At 39.1% G+C, this 26,728-nt stretch overlaps 1 protein-coding gene across 3 annotated transcripts in view; it reads left to right on the forward strand.

The window, feature by feature from the left end:
* RELCH (RAB11 binding and LisH domain, coiled-coil and HEAT repeat containing) overlaps positions 1–26,728 on the forward strand; it is a 103,330-nt gene that overhangs the window by 8,440 nt on the left and 68,162 nt on the right. For all 3 annotated transcript variants that reach the window (XR_013814234.1, XM_079784923.1, XM_079784922.1), the window contains exons 2-10: positions 6,289–6,378; positions 15,384–15,455; positions 15,566–15,621; positions 15,721–15,834; positions 21,269–21,472; positions 21,570–21,661; positions 22,458–22,751; positions 24,673–24,748; positions 25,790–25,885. Coding sequence is in view for 2 of the 3 variants with exons in the window: in XM_079784923.1 (XP_079641049.1) it covers positions 6,289–6,378; positions 15,384–15,455; positions 15,566–15,621; positions 15,721–15,834; positions 21,269–21,472; positions 21,570–21,661; positions 22,458–22,751; positions 24,673–24,748; positions 25,790–25,885 (1,094 nt within the window). In the remaining variant the exon portion in view is untranslated. The remainder of the gene's footprint in view (positions 1–6,288; positions 6,379–15,383; positions 15,456–15,565; positions 15,622–15,720; positions 15,835–21,268; positions 21,473–21,569; positions 21,662–22,457; positions 22,752–24,672; positions 24,749–25,789; positions 25,886–26,728) is intronic.

Here is a 26,728-nt window from a genome sequence, read left to right on the forward strand (position 1 = left end):
ATGTAAAAGTTAATTCCTTGATACTATATTTCTTCCTATTCTTTAGTTGTGAATTGAGTATTTTCAAGACTTTTTAATTATAAAATACACTATCTACACTAATAAAAGAGAAACATGCAAATTGACCATCACTCTGCTACGCCTACCAACCAATCAGGAGTGAGTATGCAAATTAACCCAACAAAGATGGCAGCAGCCATGGAGCTGGAGTGAGCAGGAGGCTTGGGTTGCCCTCGGCGACAGAGGAAGCCAAGCTTCCAGCCCGCCATGGCCTCTGCTCAAGGAGGGGCTGGGAGCCTGGGTCACCAGGGGATGTGGCCAGCCTGAAAATGGCCCTCAGCCCCTTACCCAGGCTGGCCACATCCCCATGGGGTGAGGGTCCCCGCTGGGGGGCTTGGCCAGCCTGCAAACCATCAGTCCCTCACCCAGGCTGACCAGACACCCCAGCAGAACCCTCCACCCTGAAGGGGGTGTGGCCAGCCTGAAAACGGCCCTCAGCCCTTTATCCAGGCTGGCCACGCCCCCATGGAGTAAGAGTCCCCACTGGGGGGCGTGGCCAGCCTGCAAACAGCCATCAGTTCCTCACCCAGGCTGGCCAGGCACCCCAGTGGGAACCCTCACCCTGAGGGGGTGTGTGGCCAGCTTGAAAACAGCCCCTCACTCAGGGTGGCCACACAACCCCAGCGGGGACCCTCACCCCATGGGGGCGTGGCCAGCCTGCAAACCACCACAGGCCCCTTGCCCAGGCCATCCCACGCCCCAAGGGAACCCCCACCCTGATCCGGGACACCCTTCAGGGCAAACCAGCCAGCCCAAACCCATGCATCAGGCCTCTATCTATACTAATAAAAAGGTAATATGCTAATAATACTGGGAGACCTTCTGGACATTCTGGACAAAGCCATGGTGGCGGGGCCCAGGTAGAGGCGGTTAGAGGCCAAGAGGGGAGGGCAATTATGGGTGATCAGGCCAGGATGGGACAGCAGTTGTGGGTGATCAGGCCGGTGGAGGGAGCCATTGGGGGTGATCAGGCTGGTGGGAGGGAAGTTGGGGGTGAGCAGACCAGCAGGGGGGCCAGTTGGGGGAAAGCAGGCTGTCAGTTGGGGGTGATCAGGACAATGGGGGGGGCAGTTTGGGGTGAGCAGGCCAGCCGGGGTGCAGTTGGGGGCAAGCAGGCCAGTGGGGAGGGCAGGTGGGGGTGAGCAGGCCAGCAGGGGGGCCAGTTGGGGGAAAGCAGGCCAGCAGGGGGTGCAATTGGGGGTGAGCACGCTGGCACGGGAGGCAGTTGGGGGTGGTCAGGCTTGCGGGGGTGCATTTGGGGGCGAGCAGGCTGGCAATGGGGGGCAGTTGGGGGCGAGCAGGCTGGCAGGCAGAGTGGTTAGGGGCAATCAGGCAGGCAGGCAGGTGAGCAGTTAGGAGCCAGCAGTCCCGGATTGCGAGAGGGATGTCCGACTGCCGGTTTAGGCCTGATCCCTGTAAACCAGCAGTAGGACATCCTTCGAGGGGTCCCCAATTGGAGAGGGTGCAGGCTGGGCTGAGGGACACCGCTCTCCCCCCCCCCCCCCCCCCATACGAATTTTGTGCACCAGGCCACTAGTTATAAAATATTGAAGTTTTTGGAGAAAAGATATCAAAACACATACAAAGAAATTCAAACAGCCCTAGCCAGTGGCTTAGTTGGTTGGAGTGTTGTTTCATATACCAAAGGATGGCAGGTGTGATTCCTAGGTTGCGGTTCAATCCCTACTGGAGACAACTGATGAATGTTTTTTTTCCTCTCTCTCTTAATCTCTCCCTCCCTTCCTCCCTCCCTTCCTATCTCTCTAAAAAAACCCCAAACAACAGTGAAAACATATCCTTGGTGAGGGCTGAATTTAAAAAATATTCAAACAGTATGGAATATGTAATGAAAAATTTTAATTCTACTCAATTAGTATTAATAACTTATTTATATATTTACAAAAACATATAAAGCACATATAAGCATACACAACATACCTACATGGACTTTTATATACACGTCTTTAAAAATTATTTTCTTTAATATTTTTCTGTACCTTTCTGTCAGTAACCTGGTACACAGTAGTTCAACAGATGTTTTAATTGAATTAACCAATGCTCTTTATTAGTCAGCAGCCGGTCAGTCTTCTTGATACATTTAATTTTTAAAGTGCTATTTAGTTTCCCTAAAAGATACCTTTTCAAGCATCTGAGACTAATTTTTTTAACTGATGTGAAATCTCATTCTGTCATCAGTTCTAAAGTATTAAATGTAAGTAAATATAAATTAGACTACTTACATGCATGATTTATAAAGTCATTCTGCGTGTCTTAGAGTCACACTGTATAATGCATTTAGTTTTTAGACTTAGTAAAACTTACATACAGGTTTTACCGGTTTGTGGATTATGATGAAAGTCCCTGATCATTCAGTTTGAGTTATAAAGTAAATATTAAGAAGTTACACAATCCTGGAATTTGAAGAAATGCTGATACAGTTCATATTAGAATATGTAGCTTCTTTCTTTTTTTCACAAACATATTTTATTGATTTCAGAGAGGAAGGGAGAGGGATAGAGAGAAATGTCAATGATGATAGAGAATCATTAATTGGCTGCCTCTTACATGCCTCACACGGGGGCGGGTGAGGGGGGGATCATCAAGCCCCCAACCCCCTAGGTCCACGCTCAAGCACTAAGCCACACTGGCTGGGCTGTAGCTTCTTTCTTAATAAAAGAGGTTAATTTTTCCAAACTCTTCTTTTATATTAGAGTATTTGGAAGGGCATTTGCTTGCCCTGAAAAAAAATGTGGCTGCATCTAAAGAAGCATACTTATTTTAGAGCTATAATATTGCCTTATATAATTCTTAAATCCAGAGTACATTTTATTTACAAAATCTGTTATCGGCTAGTACAATAAAAGTTTAAATTACTTTCTTTTGAAATAATTATTTTTTCTGACATGGTGGAATACATTTTAATGAATTACAACATGAATTTTATGATATCATAGTTTTTGTTATTTAAAAAGTATTGTGGCTTTTTTTCTTGGAAAATAGGAAGTATTGGGGCTTGGAACTAAAAAAAATATATTTTTCAATGGCCATATTAATGCTGTGTTTTAATAAAATTAAACTGTGTTTGCTTTCCTCAAGGAATTTTCCTATTGCATAGGTGATTTCTTTCAGAGTATAATGGAGGGATAATGTATGGTAATCAACTAGGCTCTAACCTATACCTTTATGTCTGATTAAAAATATTAAAAAGAGGAAGAGAAAGAAATACTTAGAAAACTAACATTAGATGGATACTTCACATCATAAAAAATATTTATCTGAAATCAGCCAACGTCAGTACTTAACATTCCATGAACAACAGGACTAACTAAAACAGTGAGGTCTGGTATTACAAAACCAGAATATTGATTGATGTAAGTTCATCCTATTTGATGTACATGTTTAAATATACAGGTTAGAGACATCAGAATAAACTAATGAGTAGCTAAGACATGTGACTAAGAGCATAAAGTATGGTACGCAAGTAGAGTTTCTGGTTAGGTCAGTAATGGCCAGATAAACTAATATATCAGGAAAATCAAGATGTTAGATATGTGAATGTGAATAGAAAATTCACACACATACCCCCAAAAGGTAGATGGCCAATATGTTTTTTAAAGAATGTGCAAGTTCACCAGGAATCAAAAAGATGCCTAGGTAATTAAAATATAATTGTATAGTATGTTAAACTGGTGCATTTAAAAATACTGATTGACAACAGCTATTATATGGTGCTGATGGAACTCAGATTGCTATGTATACTTATTCTGGAAATCAGTTTAAGCAATATGTATCAAGGATTCGTGCACTGGTGAGGGGCGTGGCCTGCACTGATCCGGCCACTGTGGGAGCCCTGCTCATCCCAGTCTGCCGAACGACTGTGGACCTGCCCTCTGAACAGCTGCCCCCTGGTCTGGCATCTTCCGTGGAGCCAGAGCACTTGCCTCTCCAGGGGACCCAGTTGGGGCTGGGCCCAGGAACAGTAGCACTGAGAGGCAGCGGAGTAGGCCTCAGTCCTGCGGCAGCAGCCACAAACCTTCGTGCACGGGTGGGGGTTGGGGGGTCGGGCCTAAACCGGCAGTTGGACATCCCTCTCGCAATCTGAGACCGCTGGCTCCTAACCACTCACCTGCCTGATCTCCCCTAACTGCTTCTACCTGCCTGCCTGATTGCCCCTAACCCCTCTGCCTGCCTGATCGCCCCTAACTGCCTTCCCCTGCTGGCGTGATCTCACCCCTAACTACTCTCCCCTGCCATCCTGATTGCCCCTAACTGCCTCTGCCTGCCTGATCGCCTCTATCACTAGCCTCTGGCAACCACTCATCTATTTGTGTTTCTATAGGTTTGCCTATTCTAGACATTTCATATGAATGGAATGGTACAATATATGGCCTTATGTATCTGGTTTCTTTCACTTAGCATGTTTTCAAGGTTTATGTTGTAGCATGTATGAGTACTTCATTTTTTTTTGATGGCCGAATAATATTCTATTGTATGGATATACTATATTCTATTCATGCGTGCATTGATAGACATCTAGTTCATTTGTTATTGTGAATACAGTCATGCGCTACATAATGATCAGTCAAGGACAGATCACATATACATAGTGGTCCAATAAGATTATAATGGAGTTGAAAATTCTTATCACCTGGTGACACCATACGGTCATAATTTAAAAGCTCATTACTCATGTGTTTCTGGTGATGCTGTTATAAACCAACCTACTATGCTGCCAGTTATATAAAAGTGTAGTATATGCAATTATGTACAGTACATGATACTTAATAATGATAATAAATGGCTATTACTGGTTTATGTACTATATTTTTAATCATTATTTTAAAGTATATTCTTTCTACTTATGAATACAAATTTGTTGTAAAACAGTATGCCATGTTATACCAGCAACAGTCTTATACATCCCATGTTTACTATGTCTCTTGATCATTATTTTTTTACTGTATTTAATGTCATTTTATTTTGTATGGTAACATGCTGTACAGGCTTATAGCCTGGGAGCAATTATCATCTAGATTTGTATAAGTATGCTCTGATGTTTGTACAAGGATGAAATTGCCTAATGACACTTTTTCAGATCTAGAATTTCCACTGGAAATTTATAGTCTGTCTTTCTGCTAAGACTAGAGGCCCAGTGCATGATTGAATCATGCACGTGTAGGGTCCCCTACACGCTTTTGCTTTTCGCGGTGGAGTTGGGTGCCTGGAGCCGGAGCAGACAGGCACCCAGCTCCCCCACTTTTGATGGTCCGCGGCCGCTGAGGGGGGCTACCCTGCTGTTGAGAGGCGCAGCTGGATGTCCGCGGCAGGGGGGCTCTCAACGGCCGCTGAGGGGGGCTGCCGCGGACACCTGGCTACCCTGCCGTTGAGAGGCGCAGCTGGGTGTCCGCGGCAGGCCCCCTCAGCGGCCGCGGATCTGGCCTTTGAGAGGCACAGGGGGCGGGAGTCCCGCCCCCTGTGCCTCTCAACAGCAGAGTAGCCCCCCTCAGTGACAGTGGATCCGTACCTCTCAATGGCCGGATAGGCCACCCCGAGTCCCGCCCCCCAGCCTCCTGCTGCCCAATCGTGGGCATAGCGGAGTGATGGTAATTTACATGTTACTCTATTATTAGATAGGATTTCCTCTCCTTTTGTTCATTGTACACTTGCATTTACTTCACTGAGCGTAATTATAATAGCTATTTTAAAATGTTAGTCTACTAATTCTAATATCTGGATTATTTTGGGATTGGTCCCTGTTAATAGTGTTTTCTCTTGAGACTGCGTCACAATTTACTAGTTCTTATGTATTAAGAAAATTTGGACTGTGTGGTGGACAATGTGTGTTATTGTTGTGGAGACAGGATTCTGCCCTATTTTTTCAACCTTCATATTTTTTAATAAGAAATTATCTAGTCAGACTCAATCTGCAACTCCTGGGCAGCAGTTCAAAAATTTTATTTCTTCTTTTTTTGCCTTTAGATTGGTTGGTTGCATTATGCCTTGCGTGTGCATTATTCAGGAGTTAGCCAGAGATTTGGGCAGGGAAACTTGAGTTTGTTTAATTGGTGTGGGCATTTTTACCTTAGTTTATTGCTTTAATAGAATTTCTAGATCTTAGAATCATAGTTTTATTAACTAGAAATTATTGTAAATAATTGATTGCCATTACCTTATTTTGATAATTAAATAAAAATCTGTTTAATTCTTCTATTTTTCTCTTCATTACAGATAGAGCTGGGAGCATCAGTACTCTTGATTCTTTAGACTTTGCAAGATATTCAGATGATGGTAACAGGGAAACAGATGAGAGAGTGGCAGGTGAGTAAGATTGTAAAGACCGATTTGGATTCTTAGGCATTCCAGAAATAATAAAATGACTTGAGGAATTCTTTTTCTTCTACAATTTGGTATGTTAATATAATTATATAGTTATTATGCAAAATTATTTTTTATTAACTTATTGGCGCCAGGGAGCATCTCAACCTGTAACTTCCTCTTCCAGTGTTGCTGTGAGTGTCTGGTTATGCAATTTTCTGAGTTCTTATAACCAACAGTTTACAATCATGTAGTTATGAAACTGATATAAACAGCTTTAAGTTAACCATACTTTAGTACAAAGTTAGTTGGACCTTGGCCTTCTCATTCCTTTGATCCTCCAAACCAGGGCTGATATTCAGGTGTTGTATGCCAATACAACTCTAAGGATTGTTCAAATTGGTTTAAATACTTTCATGTAGATTGTTTAATAAATTTTGTCTTGAGTTCCCCAGGTATTCCCCATCATAGCATCTCTCCAGAAACTTCTGACTTTCCTATGATTCAGAAAAGAAAGGGTTAATGCTTGGTACAGCAGGGGCCTTCAGGACCTTGCCCATTCCAAGAAGAAGACCAATAACATTCTTTCTGGTTGCTTGGTTACTCATTCTAGTCTTCTTCCCCTCTCCACCCTCCAACAAGTTCTGCCTTCTAAGCATCACCACTGGATCTGTAGAGACTTCAGAAGATCAATTTGTATCTGTGTTCTGCCCACCTCAAGTGAGGCCAGTTGTATTCTGCTGGGGATCCACCCTGGAATTACCAGTGTAGCAGCACTGGCTCTTTAAGTGTCAAATGGCTGCTACCTTTTTGGTGCCTCAAGGCTATGGCTATCTGTCATTGAAATCATTCTTGAGTGCCTTGTAGGAATTGTAGTTTTCATAGGACATTGGTGGGGATAGCAGATCGATATCAGTTAAATATTTTGATCTTCATCATAATGGTGGACACTCTTGGAGCAGAGGGATGCCACATGGGACAAATGGAGCCTGTGGAGGCAATATAAAGTCCGGAACACCCATAATGTGGATTCTTCTTTTGACCAACTTGAATTTTTCTTCCATTTACTGGGACAATTTTGTTAAAACCTACCAAATGTTTACCCATCATGGTCTTCTATAATAATAAAAGCATAATATGCTAATTAGACCAGACATCCTTCCGGACGACCTTCTGGATGAAGCCACAGCTGTGAGGGAAGCCAGGGTCCCAGGTGCCTGCTGGTGGCTGGAGGGAAGCCCAAGTCCCGGGTGCCAGAGGGAAGCCGGTGCTGGCAGCCAGGGGAAGGAAGGCCAACTCTTGCATGAATTTCATGCATTGGGCCTCTAGTTATAATAATAAATGTGAATGCTAATTTTTACATAGCACTCCATTCTAAACACTGTGCTAAATGTATATTAAACCATTGAATTATAGAATTATCCTCCTCCTCCCCAGGAAACTTCAGTGGCAGAGCTAGGATTCAAATGCAGATAGCCTAGCAACAGAGCCCACAATTGACTGTATCTTATGCTACCTCTTAGCATGAAGGATGAGGTTTGACCTGATTAAAAATGACATTCAAATATATGATTTTTATTCATTGCTTGAAAATTAAGATATTGAATATTTAAAAATCTCATAGTATTATATGAGTTAAAAATGATGTAACTGTTTTTGGTTCAGAAGCTAAGAGAAGATTCAGCAGTATAAGCAATAGCAATGACATTTGAATGGGGATGTCAGTGGAAGAGTTAAATGTGGCTCTCTGTATCAAATCATGATTTGTAATAAGCATTATGAATTTTTGTTTGTTAACCCTCACCCAAGGATATTTTTCCATTGATTTTTTTTAGAGAGAGTGGAAGGAAGGGGGAGAGACCAAGAAAAAGAAACATCAATGTGAGAAAGACATATCGATTGGTTGCCTCCTGCAAGTGCCCTGACCAGTGCCAGGGATCGAGCCTGCAACCAAGGTACAGGCCCTTGACCAGAATCAAACCTAGGACCCTTCAGTCTGCGGGTGGATGCTCTATCCACTGAGCCAGACTGGTTAGTATTATTAATTGACAAATGTATCAAAACAGTAAATCTAGCCCTAGCCGGTGTGGCTCAGTGTGGACCAGAGTCCCAGGTGTGATTCTGGTCAAGGGCACGTATCTTGGTTGCAGGCTACTAGCATCATTCTCACCATCATTTTCCTAAATTTAAAAATCTGATTTTTCCCCCCAATCTGTATAGGTGTTCCTTCAAAAAGGAAGCGGTGAACAACTGTTTATTGAGCACCTGCTCTGTTTACCTCTTAAATTTTCAAGTTTTCTTAAAAATGCAGCAAGGGAAATTTATAGTTTAAATATTGGGATTGCCAGTCTTTAATTTATTTTAAGCATTTTGAGCATCTGCTATGTGTTCAGACTGTTATGTACTGGAAATAGAAATATGAAATACATAATACCTGCCCTCAAGGAATGTGTACTGAAACATGTCTGTATCTCTAAAGCAGATAAAGGTTAAATGCTTTGGCAACAGTGAAAAGGACCTGTGAATTGTGGAACCAATAATATTCTTGTCTCAGGTTCACAGGATCTGTCTTTTAGCATCAGAGTCTCTGACTTTATTTGTTCTCATATCTCTACCTGTTACTATATTACTTCTCTAGTTCACACCTTAACTTTCATGTTGGGACCTAGAGAACTACAAAAACTGTGCTTTCTAATTTGTACGAAAGACACTCCTAATGCTGGTAAGATCAGTAATGTTTCAGGTTTATTACATATGGCAATAAGTATTAGCATACTCATTTATTCAAAAAATATTTGAGTGCTTACTCTGTATTCAAGGTATTATGCTGTTCTTGGGACAACAATCATATGAAGCCTTTATAAAGCTTAAATAACCTATTAGACATCCTATCTAATAAAAGAGTAATATGCAAATTGACTGTCACTCCAACATACAAGATGGCTGCCCCCATGTGGTCAAAGATGGCTGCCCCCATGTGGACACAAGATGGCTGCCACAAGATGGCCAGCAGGGGAGGGCAGTTGGGAGGGACCAGGCCTGCAAGGGAGGACAGTTGGGGGTGATCAAGCCTGCAGGGGAGGGCAGTTAGGGGTGACCAGGCTGGCAGAGGAGGGAAGTTGGGGGCGACCGGGCCTGAAGGGAAGGACAGTTGGGGGGGACCCAGGCCTGCAGGGGAGAGCAGTTGGGGGGACCAGGCCTGCAGGGAAGGGCAGTTGGGGGGGACCAGGCTGGCAGGGGAGGGCAGTTAGGGGCAATCAGGCTGGCAGGGAGCAGTTAGGCATCAATCAGGCTGGCAGGGGAGTGGTTAGGGGGTGATCAGGCTGGCAGGCAGAAACGGTTAGGGGCAATCAGGAAGGCAGGCAGGCGAGCAGTTGGGAGCCAGCAGTCCTGGATTGTGAGAGGGATCGGGCCTAAGTGGGCAGTCAGACATCCCTTGAGAGGTCCCAGATTGGAGAGGGTGCAGGCTGGGCTGAGGGACACCCCCCCCATGCATGAATTTCGTGCACCAGGCCTCTAGTTCTAAAATAACATTCAGATTTTTGCTTGTGGAATATCCTGACCCTGTTCCCTGGGTAAGAAGCAGCATCAGTAGCACTCTCATTTCTTAGCTATTGGCCTGCAATATACATATCCATCTTTATCAGGATTAAATAAGCCTGTTCGTCTTTATTATATGCTAGTGGCCCGGTGCACGAAATTCGTGCATGGAGGGGGCAGTTCCCTTATCCCAGCCTGCACCCTCTCCAATCGGGGACCCCTTGGGGGATGTCCGACTGCCAGTTTAGGCCCGAGCCAGTTTAGGCCCGATCCCTCTCGCAATCTGGGACCACTGGCTCCTAACCGCTCACCTGCCTGCCTGCCTGATCGCCCCTAACTGCCTCTGCCTGCCTGATCACCCCTAACTGCCTTCCCTTACTGGCCTGATATCGCCCCCAACTGCCCCCTCCTGCTGGCCTGATCTCACCCCCAACTGCCCTCCCCTGCCGGCCTGATCTCGTCCCTAACTTCCCTCCCCTTGCCGGCCTGGTTGTCCCCAGCTGCCCTCCCCTGCCGGCCTGATCTTGTCCCTAACTTCCCTCCCCTTGCCGGCCTGGTTGTCCCCAACTGCCCTCCCCTGCCGGCCTGATCTTGCCCCCAACTGCCCTCCTCTGCTGGCCAATTTGGTTTTAATTGGTCATTTTCTATGCCAGTCAGTGTTAAAAGTTCCACCTCCTAGGCAGCTATTGGCTCCTCACAGTTGACCCAGATTTGGTTCTAATTGGTCAGTTTCTATTCCAGTCAGCGTCAAAAGCTCCGCCTCCTAGGCAGCCACTGCCTCCTCACAGTTGACCCAGATTTGGTTTTGATTGGCCAGTTTCTATGCCAGTCAGCATCTCTGGGCCTATCAACAGAGCCTGATCATAAAGGCAGGGCTGATCAGCAGCCCTGGTGGAGGCTTGAAGAGAAATGGAGGCAGGGCTGCTGGCCAGGCTTGGAGGGAAAGAGAGAGGCAAGTGCTGGTCAAAAGCTGCCACAGACGCTACAGATCAACCCCTGCTTCTCTCTTCAGGTCTCTTTCCGGGCCTGATTCAAAGCCCCCTCAGCAGTCACTGCTGGGTCACTGGGCCTGCAGCCGCAGTAGTTAGCTGACCCAGCGCTGACTTCTGGATGGTCAGGCTTTGGTTGTGATTGGTCGTTACACCCTGGCTCTTTATTATAGAGATTTCTCCCCTACTACAGATATTTGTACTTCCTTTTAGAAGTATTTTTTTTGTTTTTCTTATGTTGGACCTTACTTAAATCTTACTTATGATTTTGTATGATTTAAAATAGGATAGATTCTCCAACAAGACTTTAAAGGCAACAAGCCTTTAATATGGTTGTAGGGTGTCGTAATTTATATGGTAAGTCATAAAGGTCTGAACTAGGATAGTTGCAGAGACAACTTTAGATGAATGGTTATTTAGGGGGTTACTCAAGGGTTGGAATCAATATGACTTGGACATTTAATTAATGTGGGAGTAAGCACAAGGGCTAAGTGAAGAGTAAACTCCAGGTATCCTCTTTGAACAGCTGCGTAGATAGTGGTACTGTTAATGGAGAGAGACTGAAGGAGGAGAAGGGAGAACAGATTTGAAAAGGCGATGGTGAAATTCATTTAGATAGGATTGAATTAAAAACTTATGAAACATTCAAATGGGCACATCCAGGTGATAATTAGGTAGATCTTTATCTTGGGGAAAAGGTTTAAAGGTTTTGAATCTTCTGGGATTGTGATAGTTAAACCATAAGTATGAATATCATCTCAGTGGAGTATGTAGAGTAAGGAAATGGCCAAGGATGACACCCTGAGAAACACCAACTTTGAGATGAGTAATAGAGGAATCTGTATAAGAGAACTTGGGCAGGAGGAACAGTAATGGAAATAATTTTTTTTTAAGGCTTGGGGAGGGCGATTCTCTCCCTGCCACCCCCCAATTTTGATGTATGTAGAAAACTAAATATCTACAAACTGGAGATTGCATCTTGCTTCATTTCATTTATTTCTCACATCTACCAAGTCATGCCTAAATAGTACTATGCCTTTCTTAATTCTCTAGACCCAGGAAGGTGCTCCTGGTACTGTCAGGATTTTAATATTGTTTTAGGGAATATATTTTTATTCTAACTCATAGTCTTAAGAAATTTTTTCTAGAAATGCTCGTATGATAACAATATAAGTATTAAAGTTGGGGAAGTGGTATTTCATTATGAAGTCAAATCACTTTATATTAAGAAGAAAGTGGCAGGTTGCTTGACTCAGTCCTATTGATTTGAACTCTTCAGTACTGAATAGGAATGGGAGTAAAAAAATACTTGACTAACCAATGTTGTGAAAAAGGTTGAAAATAATATTTTGAGTTTTGTGGCAAAATGAACTAAGACTGGCAAATATTTCAAGATCATATTAGTGGTATATTAAGTTGGGGCATCAAAGGATTGATTTTTTTTTCTGCTTTGAAATTTAATACTTTGCATTTGGTGTTTCCATAGTCATTTGTACATCTCCCAAGTTATGAGAGCATGATCTTTTAGCATTTAAATACCTCCGATTATCAGGATTGTCCAACCCTGGTTGGGAAATAACTTTTAACTAATCTTGAGTTGCTTATACTGATTTAATCATTAATATTTTGGTAAGATTGTAATATGCATTATTAGAATATACCTACATCTTTTCAGTTATTACTTTAGTTCCAATAAAATTGCATTCAGCAGTGTTGGGCTATTACAGGGTTGTGATGGTGGAGTGAGCAGATTGTTCGTTGGTTCCTACAGTGTTCTTTAAAAACATACACATCCTCAAACGTTTTTATAAAGAAGTATATTTGAAAAATTCTTGAAGAGTGTTTGGTTCAGTGTCTGTTTACATGATAATTTTGAGCTTTAGGCTAATGTTATTTAAATAAACAAATTCATGTGTGTATATAGCTGTTCAGATCTTTCTTGTTAAACTTTCTCATGTAGCTAAAGTTAACTTATCATATTGTAACTTTATAGAGATGTGCTATAACTTCAAAGATATGCCTCTGTCTTTTAAAATTTATAGTGTATACTAAGAAACATGCAGCAGAGTGAATTCATTTTGATAGGCACTATCTTTTCAAAGCATTGCTAATTTTTAATGGCATTTGGCCGTGTATATGTAGATGTGCATAAAATCTAAATTCTTGCCGTCTGACATGGGTTTTTATGGCTTTCTGTGCCTTGATCATTTAGTGTTTTGCTTTTGGTCACCTAAACTTCCACCAATTGAATTTGAGTTTTTCACAGTTTGTGTTTTAACCATTTTTTCCCATTTATTTTTTCATATTCTGTCTCTGGTGCAAGGCATTTCTGATCTGCAATTGTTCTGTAATATATCTTAGTAAATTGTGTTACTAAAAGCATAATAATATGTACATTCATTTTACTTTTACGTAAGTATTTTAAAATCAAAATCAATTACTTACCAGTTTTGAAATTTAAAAAAAAATAGTAAACCTATTCTGTACTTAACCTTGCACCCTAAATGTGTGCAGTCTAACTTTAAACACAGACTCTAAGAGTTTCCAGAATTGTAAGTTTTAGGGAAAATATTTTAACTTCGTTGCACAGAAATGTTTGCAGATCAGCATTGCCAACTCCCAAATGAGAAATAGTACATACATGTCATCTGATTTTTCGTTGTGTTTCCATGTTGTTGCAGTGAAATTCTGTGAATCAAAATAATTGGCCTCATGTACTAGATGTGATTCAGTTACATCTTAAGTTTTTAATGAAAATATGCAAACTGAGTGAATCCTGATTTTTCCATATATTTTTATAGCTTTGTTGTCTCTGGTAGCATCTCATTTGCCATATTATTTTTTCTGTTTATTAGTCAATTTGGAAAAAATTGCATATTTAAATTTGCTAGTTTTTATGCAGAACTATTTACATACTATAGTTTTTTAATATTTAGTTGTGACAAAGATGACTTAATTTTTCTAGAGGTTTACTTTACAGAAATGGCTTTGTTTATATTTTGAGCAGTGTTCATATATTTTAAAGAAAATTCCCAATTAAGACACAGTTAAATCTTGTTCATGATGAAACATTTTAAAGAGCTTATTAAAATGTTTCCTCAGTATTAATGTTTATCTTATAATCAAGCTCTGATAAAAGGAGAAATTTTTGAGTTTCACTAGTACCTCTTAACATAAACAAATACCTATTTGAGGAGTTATCAGAAACTTTGAAAACTCTAATTTTAGTTAGTATCCTTAGATAACTACATTTTTGGAATTGTACACAATCTTTTGCTTTAGAATGACCTTAATTAAAATTAAAAGACAAACTATTTCCACCCTTTGGCTGAAAATGAAACCTAAAATAAATCCTTAGGAATTTTTTAAAGATATATATTTAACATATTTAAACATGTTTGTAAAAGACATACACTTGTGTGTAGAAAATTTTATAGGCTTCCCAACAAAATATTCCTTCAACATCTTAATGAAGTGATATATTCACTAACATTTTTTATATTGACTTATAACATTATTCTAGATAATGCATTAAAGATACCTTTTTTAGTCCTACCTGGTTTGGCTCAGTGGCTAGAGCATCAGCCTGCAGACCATAGGGTCCTGGGTTCAAGTCCAGTCAAGGACATGTACCTCGGTTGCAGGCTCCTCCCTGGCCCCAGTCCTGGTCCAGAAGCGTACAGGAACACAATCGATGTGTTTCTCTCACATTGATATTTTTCTTTGTCTTTCCCTCTCTCTTCCACTCTCTCTGAAAATCAATGGAAAAATATCCTCGGGTTAGGATTAAAAAAAAAAAAAAGATACCTTTTTAAAAATTGATTTTAGAGAGAGTAGGAGAGAGATAGAGAGATAGAAACATCAATGAAAGAGAAACATCGATCATTTATCAGTTGCCTCCTGCACGTCCCCAACTGGAGATCAAGCCTGCAACCTGGTCATGTTCCCTGACCTGGAATCGAACTGGTGACCTTTGGTTCATGGGTCAATGCTCAGTCACTGAGCCATACCAGCCGGGCCCTTTTTCTTTTTAATCCTGAGGTTTTCCTTAAGTATATTTGCTTGGACTTCATCTAATTTTTATCTTTTCCCCTAAAATTGTATAACCTGAGAACATTTCATTGCATTTTCTTACCTAGACTGACAGAAGCAGAAGCACCCACATTACTAATATTTTTTATTTACTAGGTAAAATTATACCATAGGTTTTATTTTTAAATAGAGCCATTCCTTGTCAGACAGCTAGAATATTTTATCAGTAGTCCCCTGAATTCTAAAACTATGGAAAATATTCACCAGTTTGCTTGCTAATCAACTCTGCTGCATGCGTTCACAAGTTTCATAAAGATTGCATGCTTTCTGTTTTCAATACAAATTGTATTTTTTTTTCATACCCATCTTTGCTTTTTATTTTTTTTATTTTTGTTTCCCTTTTCTTGGTTGGATGCCTGTGTGTGTTTATTCCAAATCCCTGTCCAGTCCTGGAGTTTGAACTACGGAAAGCCAAGGAGACCATTCAGGCCCTCCGAGCCAACCTGACAAAGGCTGCAGGTGGTGTACTTAAAATTTTTTGCGACTTTTCCTTTTTTGACAATGTAGAAGTAGCTGAGATATTTTAAAATGTAAAATAGTAAAATGTTATTTATATTTTCTTCCACCAGAACATGAAGTTCCTTTACAGGAACGAAAAAATTACAAATCAAGTCCTGAAATTCAGGTGGGTGAATAACAGCTCTAAAAGTATCGTCCACATAAAATGGTAGCACAAATATTGAAGGAGGAAAACTTATGGTATTTTATCTTATTTTGCCTCCAGGAGCCAATCAAACCTCTTGAAAAGAGAGCTCTAAACTTCTTAGTCAATGAATTTTTATTGAAGAATAACTACAAGCTTACATCAATAACCTTTTCAGATGAAAATGATGATCAGGTATAGTTGGTTTTTAACAGTGAAATATTTTCTTTTTAACTTAAAATGTACTTTTCTCTTTTATTTCTTTAATTTGTTTAATTTATACATATAGTGAACTTCTATAAGGTTAGTTACCAAACAACATTTCCTTGCCTACCCAATCTAGTATTCTATTTGACCTATAAATTTCTTCTTTTCATATAAAAGACTTCTCATTCTTTCCAGGTAACTTTTAACAACTTATAAGTAGAAAATATAATCTACTCGTATGTTCATGTATTTATAGAGTGTGCTAGATTATTTTTCCCTTTAAACATTTATTTAGTAGTACAGGTTAATGTATACTTATAAAAACCTCTCGAATAGCTCTATAATAATTAAGATGATAAATAGATAACAGCAGTTGCAAGAATATTTTGAATGAGTGTGTGAATATAAATAGTATCTGTTTGAATAGGAACCACTTTTCTTCCTTCCTTCCTTCCTTCCTTCCTTCCTTCCTTCCTTCCTTCCTTCCTTCCTTCCTTCCTTCCTTCCTTCCTTTCTTTCTTTCTTTCTTTCTTTCTTTCTTTCTTTCTTTCTTTCTTTCTTTCTTTCTTTAAATCTTTATTGTTGAAAGTATTACATATGTCCCCTTTTTCCTCCTAGAATAGGAACCAATTTTAGAACCTCATTATTTATAAAATCTTGTAAGCAAATCTTTTTTAATGTTATCTCTCAACTGTAATATTTTGACTTCTTAGTGCTAATAAATTAGTTTGCATCTTGCACCTTAGGAAAGTAAATACCAAAGAATTTACTTTATAGAAATCAGGAGGCCATCATTGTAAATTAGATGTATTCCATTAGTCCGTAAAATATCCTGTGGATCATTTAATAAAAATAGACATTCTCAAAGGGAGATAGCAGATTTCCCTTAGTTATTCTACATAACATTTCCATGTAATATTATACAACAATTCTACATAACATTTTACCACATCAAATCCAACAATATGTTAAAAAAGGTTAATACATAATGACCAAATGGGTTATCCAAAAAATGTAAGGTTGGTTTAATATCCAAAAATCAGTCACAGTGATTCACTATATGAGGAACGGAAAAGAGAAGATAATTATATAATCATCTCAGAACATACAGAAAAAGCATTTGACACAAACATCTGGTCCCCCTAAAAACTTTAAAGAAATTAGGAATAGAAAGGAATTTCCTCAACCTCATTTATGGAAAAGCTATTACTAATCATACTTAAATGGTGAAACATAAGGGAAAAAGCAAGGATATCTGCTTTCACTACTTCTGTTGAGCATCATACTGAAGATTCTAGCCAATAGAAGGCAAGACAAATTAAAGGCACACATTTTGGAAAGGAAGAAATTGTCTTTATTCACTTTTGACAGCATTATTTATACAAGAAAATCCTATGGACTATCCCACAAAGATACTAAAACTAATAATTGATTATAGCAAGGTTGTAGGATACAAGATCAAATGAATTTTTAAAATGTTATTTACAAAGTATCAAGAAATAGGAAATACTTAGGGATAAATCCGATAAAGGCTTGTACACTGAAAACTATTATACATGCTGAGAATAACTAAAGCACATGTCCATACCAAGACTCCTTTATAATATTAACTAGTGTCCCGGTGCACAAAATTCGTGCACAAAGGCGGGGGGTCCCTCAGCCCAGCCTGCACCCTCTCCAATCGGGGACCCCTTGGGGGATGTCTGACTGCCGGCAGTTGGACATTTCTCTCACAATCTAGGACCACTGGCTCCTAACTGCTCACCTGACTGCCTAACTGATCGCCCCTAACTGCCTCTGCCTCTGCCTGCCTGCCTGATCACCCCTAACTGTCTCTGCCTGCCTGCCTGCCCATGCCTAACTGCCCTCCCCTGCTGGCCTGATCTCACCCCCAGCTGCTGTCTCCTGCCGACCTGATCTCAGCCCCAACTGCCCCTGCCTCCCTGATCACCCCTAACATCCCTCTCCTGCCGGCCTAATCTCACCCCTATCTGCCCTCCCCTGCCGGCCTGATCACCCCTAACTGCCCTCCCCTGCCAGTCTGATATCACCCCCAACTCCTGTCCCCTGCCGGCCTGATCTCAACCCCAACTGCCCCTGCCTGCCTGATCACCCCTAACAGCCCTCCCCTGCCAGCATGATCTTGCCCCCAACTGCTCTCCCCTGCTGGCCTGATCACCCCTGACTGCCCTCCCCTGCTGGCCTGATCTCGCCCCCAACTTCCCTCTCTGCCTCGGCCCCGACCACCAGGACTTTGTCCAGAAGGAAGTCGGACATCTGGACGATGGCCGGTCGACCCGGTCTAATTAGCATATTACCTTTTAATTAGTATAAATAGATTGTATAAGATAGGATTGTTTAAAAGTGGGGGGGCTTTTTTAGCAGGAGGAGATGCTCTTGGCAGACAAAAATACATAATCCCTATATCTGGACTGATAGCCAGCCATATGCACTATGCTGCCAAACCCATCATTAAAACATTGAACTGCTTTCTTACATCTTAAACCAAATAGCTGTTGCCCTTAAAACCCCTCCTCAGCCCCCACCTTAGGTTCTGCCTTCGCAGTTCACCCAGATTAGGTTCTGATCGGTCAGTTTCTATGCCAGTCAGCGTCAAAAGCTCTGCCTCCTAGGCAGCCATTGGCTCCTCACAGTTCACCCAGATTTGGTTCTGATTGGTGGGTTTCTATGCCAGTCACCATCTCCCGGTCTATCTCCAGGCCTGATCAGAGAGGCGGGGCTGATAAGCAGCCCCCGCGGAGGCCCGGAGAGAAGGAGAAGTGTGGCTGCTGGCCAGGCCCAGAGAGAAAGAGAGAGGCAAGGGCTGATCAACAGCTGCCACGGAGGCTATGGATCAGACCCTGCTTCTCTCTCCAGGCCTCTCTCCGGGCCTGATCCACAGCCTCCTCCGCAGTCAGTGCTGGGTCGCCGAGCCCGCAGCAGCGGCAGTCAGTGCTGGGTTGCCAACTGTAGGACTGACTTCTGATCAATTGGTCGAGCCTTCGGTCATTGCAGACCCTGGGTTTTTATATATTAGGATAGCTTTATTTATAGTAGCTAAAATCTGGGAAACAACCAAAATATCCAAGAACAGGCGATTGAATAAAAAATTCTTATATCCTTACTTGGAATACTACTCAGCAATAAAATGGAATGAACTACTGCTTGATACAATATTAATCAATCTGTAAATTATTAATCTGTGAAAGAAACCAGACAGGGTGTTTACTGTATGATTCTATTTATATAAAATTTTAAGAAATGTAAAGAAAACAGAGTAGTATTTGTCTAGGAACAGAGGGGGTGTGAGGAATAAGAGGTAAGGATTGAAAAGGTGTCCAAGAAAACTTTGGGAGTGAACAAGTTCATTTTCTTGATTGTGGTGATCTATTCAGGGGTATGTACATGTCAAAATTTAGCAAATGGTACATTTTAAATTAGCTTGTGGATTTATTTACTTCTGCAGTTCATTGTATGTTAATTATACCTCAGTAAAGTTGTTTTTTTAAGAAAGGCAATGGTAGTGTTTATCAATAATAACCTGTCCTTTGACCAGTAGGCAATATTTAGTACTAATTTCAGTTCATCTGAAACTAGTGCTGTCGAAAGCCCTCACTCCCCATATTCTGGCCAAAATAAATAACTTTTCATCCTATTTTATTTTCTATCATTATCCTGTTAATGGCATCTGGAATTATCTCCTTGTCTCCTATATAAGCTCCTTGATGTTAAAATAATCTCTTGTTAATCTCTGTATTTGCATATATAACACACTCAACAAATATTTATTGATAGGTTTCTCATATTTTTATCTGCATACAATCATTGTCGTACTGCTCTTTGCTTCCCTCCTGCCAGTTCTTTCATTTATGACTGGTTTACTTCCCTTTCTATTGTGCTCTTTGAAACTTTTATTTAATCATAAATAAACTTTGTATATTTTCAGCTTCTCAGAATGTCATTTTTGCCTTCAATAAAACTTGTCTGTTCACTGAGGACCCTGTTTCCTCTATTTTCAGATAATGGCACATTTCACAATCTAAAACTTGATGCTCCCTGGCTCCCGGTAACATGGCTCTATCCTCCACTGTAGTAAATTGCCACGCTCCACTGCCACATTCCAGACCTTGTCAAGGTCTTACTCCCACTATATCTGTTTTTACACCTTATTATCACTTCCCTAATCTCTCCCTGTTTTTCATATCAGACCTCTCTCTTGCCTTCTGCTTTTCCTTTCTTGCTAACTCTAAATTTATAAGCACTCTCAGCTTTTTTTTTTTTTTTAGTTTATTTGCTGCCTTCCTCCTCACATTATCTTTTGCCTATTCATTATAATCATATATAAACAGAAGGGCTTGCATCTTACTGGACATACCTGCTTCCTTCAGAGCTTTGTGTTTTTGCTTATTCTTCCTCTTATCTCTGAAATAATTAGTTCCCCTATGTTTTCATTGCCATCTGCCTCATCAATACCTAAACCTTTTCCAAGAAAGTGGACAGATCATCAACTTCCGAAAACCTTTTCTTAACCCCGCCCCAGGACAGAAATTGACTCCTTTCTCTGAATTCTTGGTAGTGCTTCAATCATATTTTGTGTGATACTTTAGATTCTACTTGTATCTTTATGTCCCTTTTCTTTAACCGTCAAATTCTCTGAATGGTGACAATATTTTATCTCTGATTTTAAGCAAAGGGTGGATATTAATAAATATTGGATGAATATAGATGGATAAATGGACATTTGAATAATATATATAATATTCATCTCATAATTTTTTAAAAGATTAAATTTGTTTAGTTCTTTTTTTCTTTTTTATTTATTTACTTTTTATTGTTTAAAGTATTACATATGTCTCCTTTTTCCCTGTTTAGTTCTTGTTGGAAGCCAAGCATTGTGTTAATGCTTTAATATATCTTTTTATCTTATCCTTAATAAAACCCTGAGAGGTATTTTACTCATCTTACAGATAACCTTTTCAAGTTTCTTATTCATTTGTAACAATAATAATAAGTGGAGACATATGAATTTTATGCATGAGTCTGATTTTCTCCAAAGCTTCTATTTTTAATACCTATCTTATATCTGCCTCAGATTTAACCTCAATAATAGCTATTTCCATTATTTATTAAGCCCTCAAAGGATGAGAGTATCAGTATCACATTTAGAACACTCAAATGAATGTAAATTATAAATAAGTTATAAGATAACAAGTTAATAATAAATTCTGATGTATTAGTGGACAAGAAAATGGTAGGACAATGTATTTGCATGTGATTGATTGCTCTGGAACTTTATAAAGCTCTAACATTATAACAAAAATATGATTATGTTGGGTTTTCAAGACATTAGCAATAAAGAGTAAAATCTCAAAAGTGCAAAATAAAATTGCCTCAGATATTTTTTTTCTATTTTATCTTTTAGGATTTTGAATTGTGGGATGATGTAGGATTAAACATTCCAAAGCCTCCAGACTTATTGCAACTCTACCGAGATTTTGGAAATCATCAAGTGTCTGGAAAAGACCTTGTGGATGTTGCCAGTGGAGTAGAAGAAGATGAATTAGAGGCACTTACACCAGTTTTAGGCAACCTTCCTCCACCCCTTGAAACTCCTCAGACTGTAGAGGTGAGAGATACTAGTCAAGTCCACAAAAAGTATTTAAAATGTGTAAAAGCTTACTATGAGATCTTGAGGTTCTTTTTTTCTCCTGTTTTGATTTTAGAACTCCTTACTAGTACAGAAATTAGAAGATAAAATTAGTTTATTAAATAGTGAGAAATGGTCTTTGATGGAACAAATCAGAAGACTTGAAAGGTTAGTACTTAATCATCATTTCTAAAAAATCCTAACTTTGTTATTATATAAGATTATATAAATATACAAAATAACATTTCAGTTGTCAGATATAACTTTTCACATTATAACTAGGGGCCCGGTGCACAAATTCGTGCACGGGTGGGGTCCAGCCAGCCCACCGGGCCTGCCTGGGGGAGGGGCCACAGTCAGTTGGCCGGCCAGCCCCACCCCCTGATCGAACTCCTGGTCAAATTCCCGGTTGAACTCCCAGTTGAGGGGACAATTTGCGTATTAGCCTCTTATTATATAGGATACTTTTGAAAGTCTTGTAATTGCTTTGTACATTTAATATGCCCTTTCCCCAAAAATAGTTATTAAACCAATGTAGTGACCTTATAATCAATTATGTCTTAGAAGCAAAGAATAAGATACTTTTTACTTCACCTGAATTCTGTCAATATCAATAAAATAACTCCTTCACATTAGTGTTATACACATCTCTCATTCATTATATCATTTAATTCTTATATTAATCCTATGGCTTAGATGGAATAATCCCTATTTTGCAAATGAAGAAACAGTTAAATGTTAATCCAGAGCAGTTTATAGGACATTTTATGCTTCTTTGGTAAAAGTTTATAGCTTTCAGGTATATGAAGCATCAGTATATATGCTGCAGAAAAGGTTAATCAGTTACCAAATGATTTTATGTTATGTTACATTTTAACACATTAAACTCATTATGAGGTTTATGCTACTGCCAATGTTTTTGAAAGCACAATTGTTGTCTCATTATTTCTCTTTCTTTCTACAGTGAAATGCACTTTCTCAAAAATGAACACTTTGCTATCCCAGTAATTTGTGACTCTGTTCAACCTTCTTTGGATCAGTCTCTTCACAAAGACTCTGAGGACAGTGGACAGAAACCAGTTACAAATAGTTCAGACGAGGGGAAAAACAAGGATATCTATCCTTCTACATTAGATGAAGTTGATTCCACTATTCCTAAAGAAAATTTCCCAAACTCCTTACCGAGGAGAGAAAGAGAAGGAATGCCATCTTCTTCTTCATCAAGTAAAAACACAGTCCATTTTGATAAACCCAATAGGTTAGTATGCATCCTGTATCTTGAGATGTATCTTTTAGCTAGTTAGTACATTGACATACTAGAAAAGCTTCAGTTCTTATTTGAACTGCTTTTGCAGATCAGATGCATTAATTTTTACATTGGCATTAACACAGCAGAGTACATGTCACTAAAAGGGATATCACAAACTAATTACTAAGGTAAAGTATATTAAAGAGGCATAAAAGCATAAATAGGATAGGTTCTATCCTAGCTAAGTACTTAAACCCATAAATAGTATGTATGTTACTATGGTACTGCAAACACTTTATCCCATGTGTTTTACCTTTTCCCTATTCCTCAATCATTGTTAGACTCAGAAGAAGTTTTGGTACTGCATAGTTGCCTGTGATAAAGAGGGAATAGTTTTTGCTTCTAGTCCTTTTTCCTGTGTCTGCTTCCATTACTGATAGTGTATTATTAATAGTCTCTTACTTCATTTATTTAATTTTTATTAGGTTGCAGTGATTGAATTCAGATGGCAAAAGCATGGTCCTTACCCTTTATGATCATGTTTTCTAGTGAAGAAGACAAAATATAATTTAAAAATTGTTTAGATTATAATGTGAAAAAAAAATTAAAGAAAGGCCTATTTATTGAACTCTTTTTAAAATGTCAGGCACAGTTCTAAATGTTTTGTGTATGGTAACTTATTTAATCCTCACACATAGCCTATGCTGCATTGTGAGCCACAAAGTCGTGCTTCCTCCTATTGAACAGAAGGATATTATACCCAGTATTGGGATATAATAGGAAAGCACAACTTATAGGTAGATACTCTTTATTAGTGAGAAGTGTTTGGTTGTTATTTTTTTTCTTTTAAATATATTTTTATTGATTTCAGAGAGAGAGGGAGAGGGATAGAAACATCAATGATGAGAATCATGGATTGGCTGCCTCCTACACGCCCCCTGCTGGGGATCGAGCCCACAACCGGAGTATGTACCCTGACTAGGAATCAAATCCTAACCTCCTGGTTCATAGGTCCATGCTCAACCACTGAGCCATGCCAGCCAGGCTGGTTGGTTTGTTTTTAAGCAAAGCTTTCCACTTATGAACCACAACTTTTTGTGTACCAACTAGGTATATTATTTCTTTAGACGTTATCAAGCTTACAGAGTTAAAATAGTGTGCATTTATTTTAATATGGATAATATATAATCATAAAAAATATGTTCTGATACTCAACAATAATGGCATTTGTAGTAGTTCTTCAGTGTTAGTAATATTCTCATATATCTTCTTTGATGTTCAAAAGTCACTCTCTGGAGAAAGGTGATTGAGCATGTAAAGTACAAATCATAGTTATAATTTTACAAATACTACTACGTATGAAGACCAGTCTTTTTTTTAGAAACATAAATAGGCTAATATTTTCAATTACAAAAAAAAAAAATACTTTAAAATATACCATGAATGTTGAATGAGGTTCTTCTTCCCTTACCTTAAATTTTACTTATTTTATTCTCTAACATAAAGGTTTATTGTTATCACCATATAAATCTGCAAAACTTAAATTCCTCTTGGCCACACACCAGATCAACCTTTGTATCCACTGTTTACCCTTCTGGGACCATCGAGAACTGGGGAGAAAAAAGTTCTCATTTTACGTTATTTTCTATAGTCATTCACCTGCTATATTACCTCAGGTTTGATCCACTAGCATTTATGTACTGTTCATTCACATACCATCAAGCTATTTTAAGATTAGCAGTTATTGCTGATTCCCTCTGCCCCTCTAGATAATTCTGCAGTGAGGTATCTTTCAAGTCATTGGTGGCTGAGAAGTCCATATAACATGTGTAGGGTAGGATTAACACAGTAATGGGAGTTATAACATGTTACTTCATCCTTAAATACCAGTGGTAACAATGTCCCCTTTTCATCCAATATTTTCTTCTAGGAAGTTGTCTCCTGCTTTCCACCAAGCACTACTCTCTTTTTGTCGAATGTCAGCAGATAGTCGTTTAGGATCAGAGGTAATTTGCACCATATATTCTTTCTTTCTTTCTTTCTTTCTTTCTTTCTTTCTTTCTTTCTTTCTTTCTTTCTTTCTTTCTTTCTTTCTTTCTTTAAATATATATTTTTATTGATTTCAGAGAAGAAGGGAGAGGAATAGAGAGATAGAAACATCAATGATGAGAGATAATCATTGATTGGCTGCCTCTTGCACGCGCCCTACTGGGGACCAAGCCCGCAACCCGTGCATATGCCCTTGACCAGAATTGAACCTGGGACCCTTCAGTCCGCAGACCGACGCTGTATCCACTGAGCCAAACTAGCTAAGGCTGCACCATATATTCTTGCAACTGTCTTAAAACATTTGGATTTTCTTAGCATCTCATTCAAAAACAGCTGTGATAAGACTATTTCAAATGCAAATCTATTATTTAAAATAATGCTATAAGAAATAGTTCCTAAAATATTTAACTTTTAAAGAAGGTAGTTGATTATTTCTATTTTTTGGATTAAAGCTTTGTTTGTGTTAAAGTGATTTTTCCTATCTTTATACTTACCTCTCCTTTTCTAGCTGTTTTATGGTTGATTCCACTTGACCTCTTCTAGGCTTCTGTCCCACAATGTCATTGAGAATACAAAAGAGCTAGAGGGTGGGTTGGATTTGATTCTAGCAATCCTTATTGTAAGACTGGGTTAGCCTCCTTGGGCCTCCCCTTGCATGCAGCTTCATTATACAAACTGTCTCCTTAGGCAAAGATTATAGCTTTGTCAGCATCTTTTCAAGAACAAAAGAAAAACAAAAGAAGCTGCCCAGTCCTTTATTATCCCTGTTTGTTCCTAGAACTGAAGCATCTTTGTCTTCATCCTTGCTTCTTACTGCTTTTTGATCTGTTCATGTTTATCTTGTTTGGGAATACAGTTGTTATTATTTACCATCATCATAAGTTATAATTTTGGATGTGTGTTTGGAGCAGAGGTGGCAAGGTTTAAAGCATGAACTTTAAGTACCATTATGCAAAGTTCTCCACTGTCATCATTTATCAATTCTTTTGGTTTTCTAGGTGTCTCGGATTGCAGACAGTGAGCAAAGTGTCATGTTAATGCTGGGACGCTGCCTACCACACATTGTTCCTAACGTGCTATTAGCCAAGAGAGAGGTGAGACACATAAAAATATTTCATCCTAGAATTCTCATCATATTTTCCATTCTTTGTCATTTTGATGTTTAGTGTTATGTTTTTATTTTGTTAAAGTCTATTACTTGCAATCATATTCTTACTTTTGTGCATGCATCTCTGCTCCTAGAGAATGGTTTTACACCTCTGTCAGGTGAGTTCAGTAAAACTGCATGGTATTCATGTTGTTTCAATTTTGCTTAAAGCATCATTAGCTTCTGCAACACTAACTATTACTGTAGGTCCATTTATGTGCCATGAAAGCTGTCCATTTTTTATATTACCAGTTAACTAATATATCTGTGCTATTGATATGATTGCTTGGTATGTCTACAGAAATAGACACTCTGTACTGAAAATTAACAGAGACTGAAAATGTATCTCTTTTCTTAAATGTACTTATAGTTACCCATTTATTGTCTTTGTTTGGCAATAACCACACTTGTCTTATGATGATGATAGGATAGTTATAATATTGACTACAATAACTTTGGAAAGTATCGTTTTTTGTTTTTCTTATAGCTAACCTGTTATTGACAAATGCTTTAAATATCCAAAATACAGTAGGAAGTATATTTTAGTATGCATAGGCTATGTTATGAGCCATAAGTACTGTAGAAAGTTGTCTTTACAGTTGTATTTAGCCATGAAAAGCTATTTGTAACCTCATTTAAATGACAGTAAATTATTTATTTGCGAACAAATTTATTTATTTGAATTATTAAGTTTATTAAATCAATGTCCAGTTTGTAAAATACTTTATAAAAAGGGGTTAGGAATATTTTAGAATGTACAATATAAGTTTCTTCTGTTGTCTTCTTAATG

The sequence above is a fragment of the Cnephaeus nilssonii genome (assembly GCF_951640355.1).
Source record: "Cnephaeus nilssonii genome assembly, chromosome: 11".
NCBI lineage: Eukaryota > Metazoa > Chordata > Mammalia > Chiroptera > Vespertilionidae > Cnephaeus > Cnephaeus nilssonii.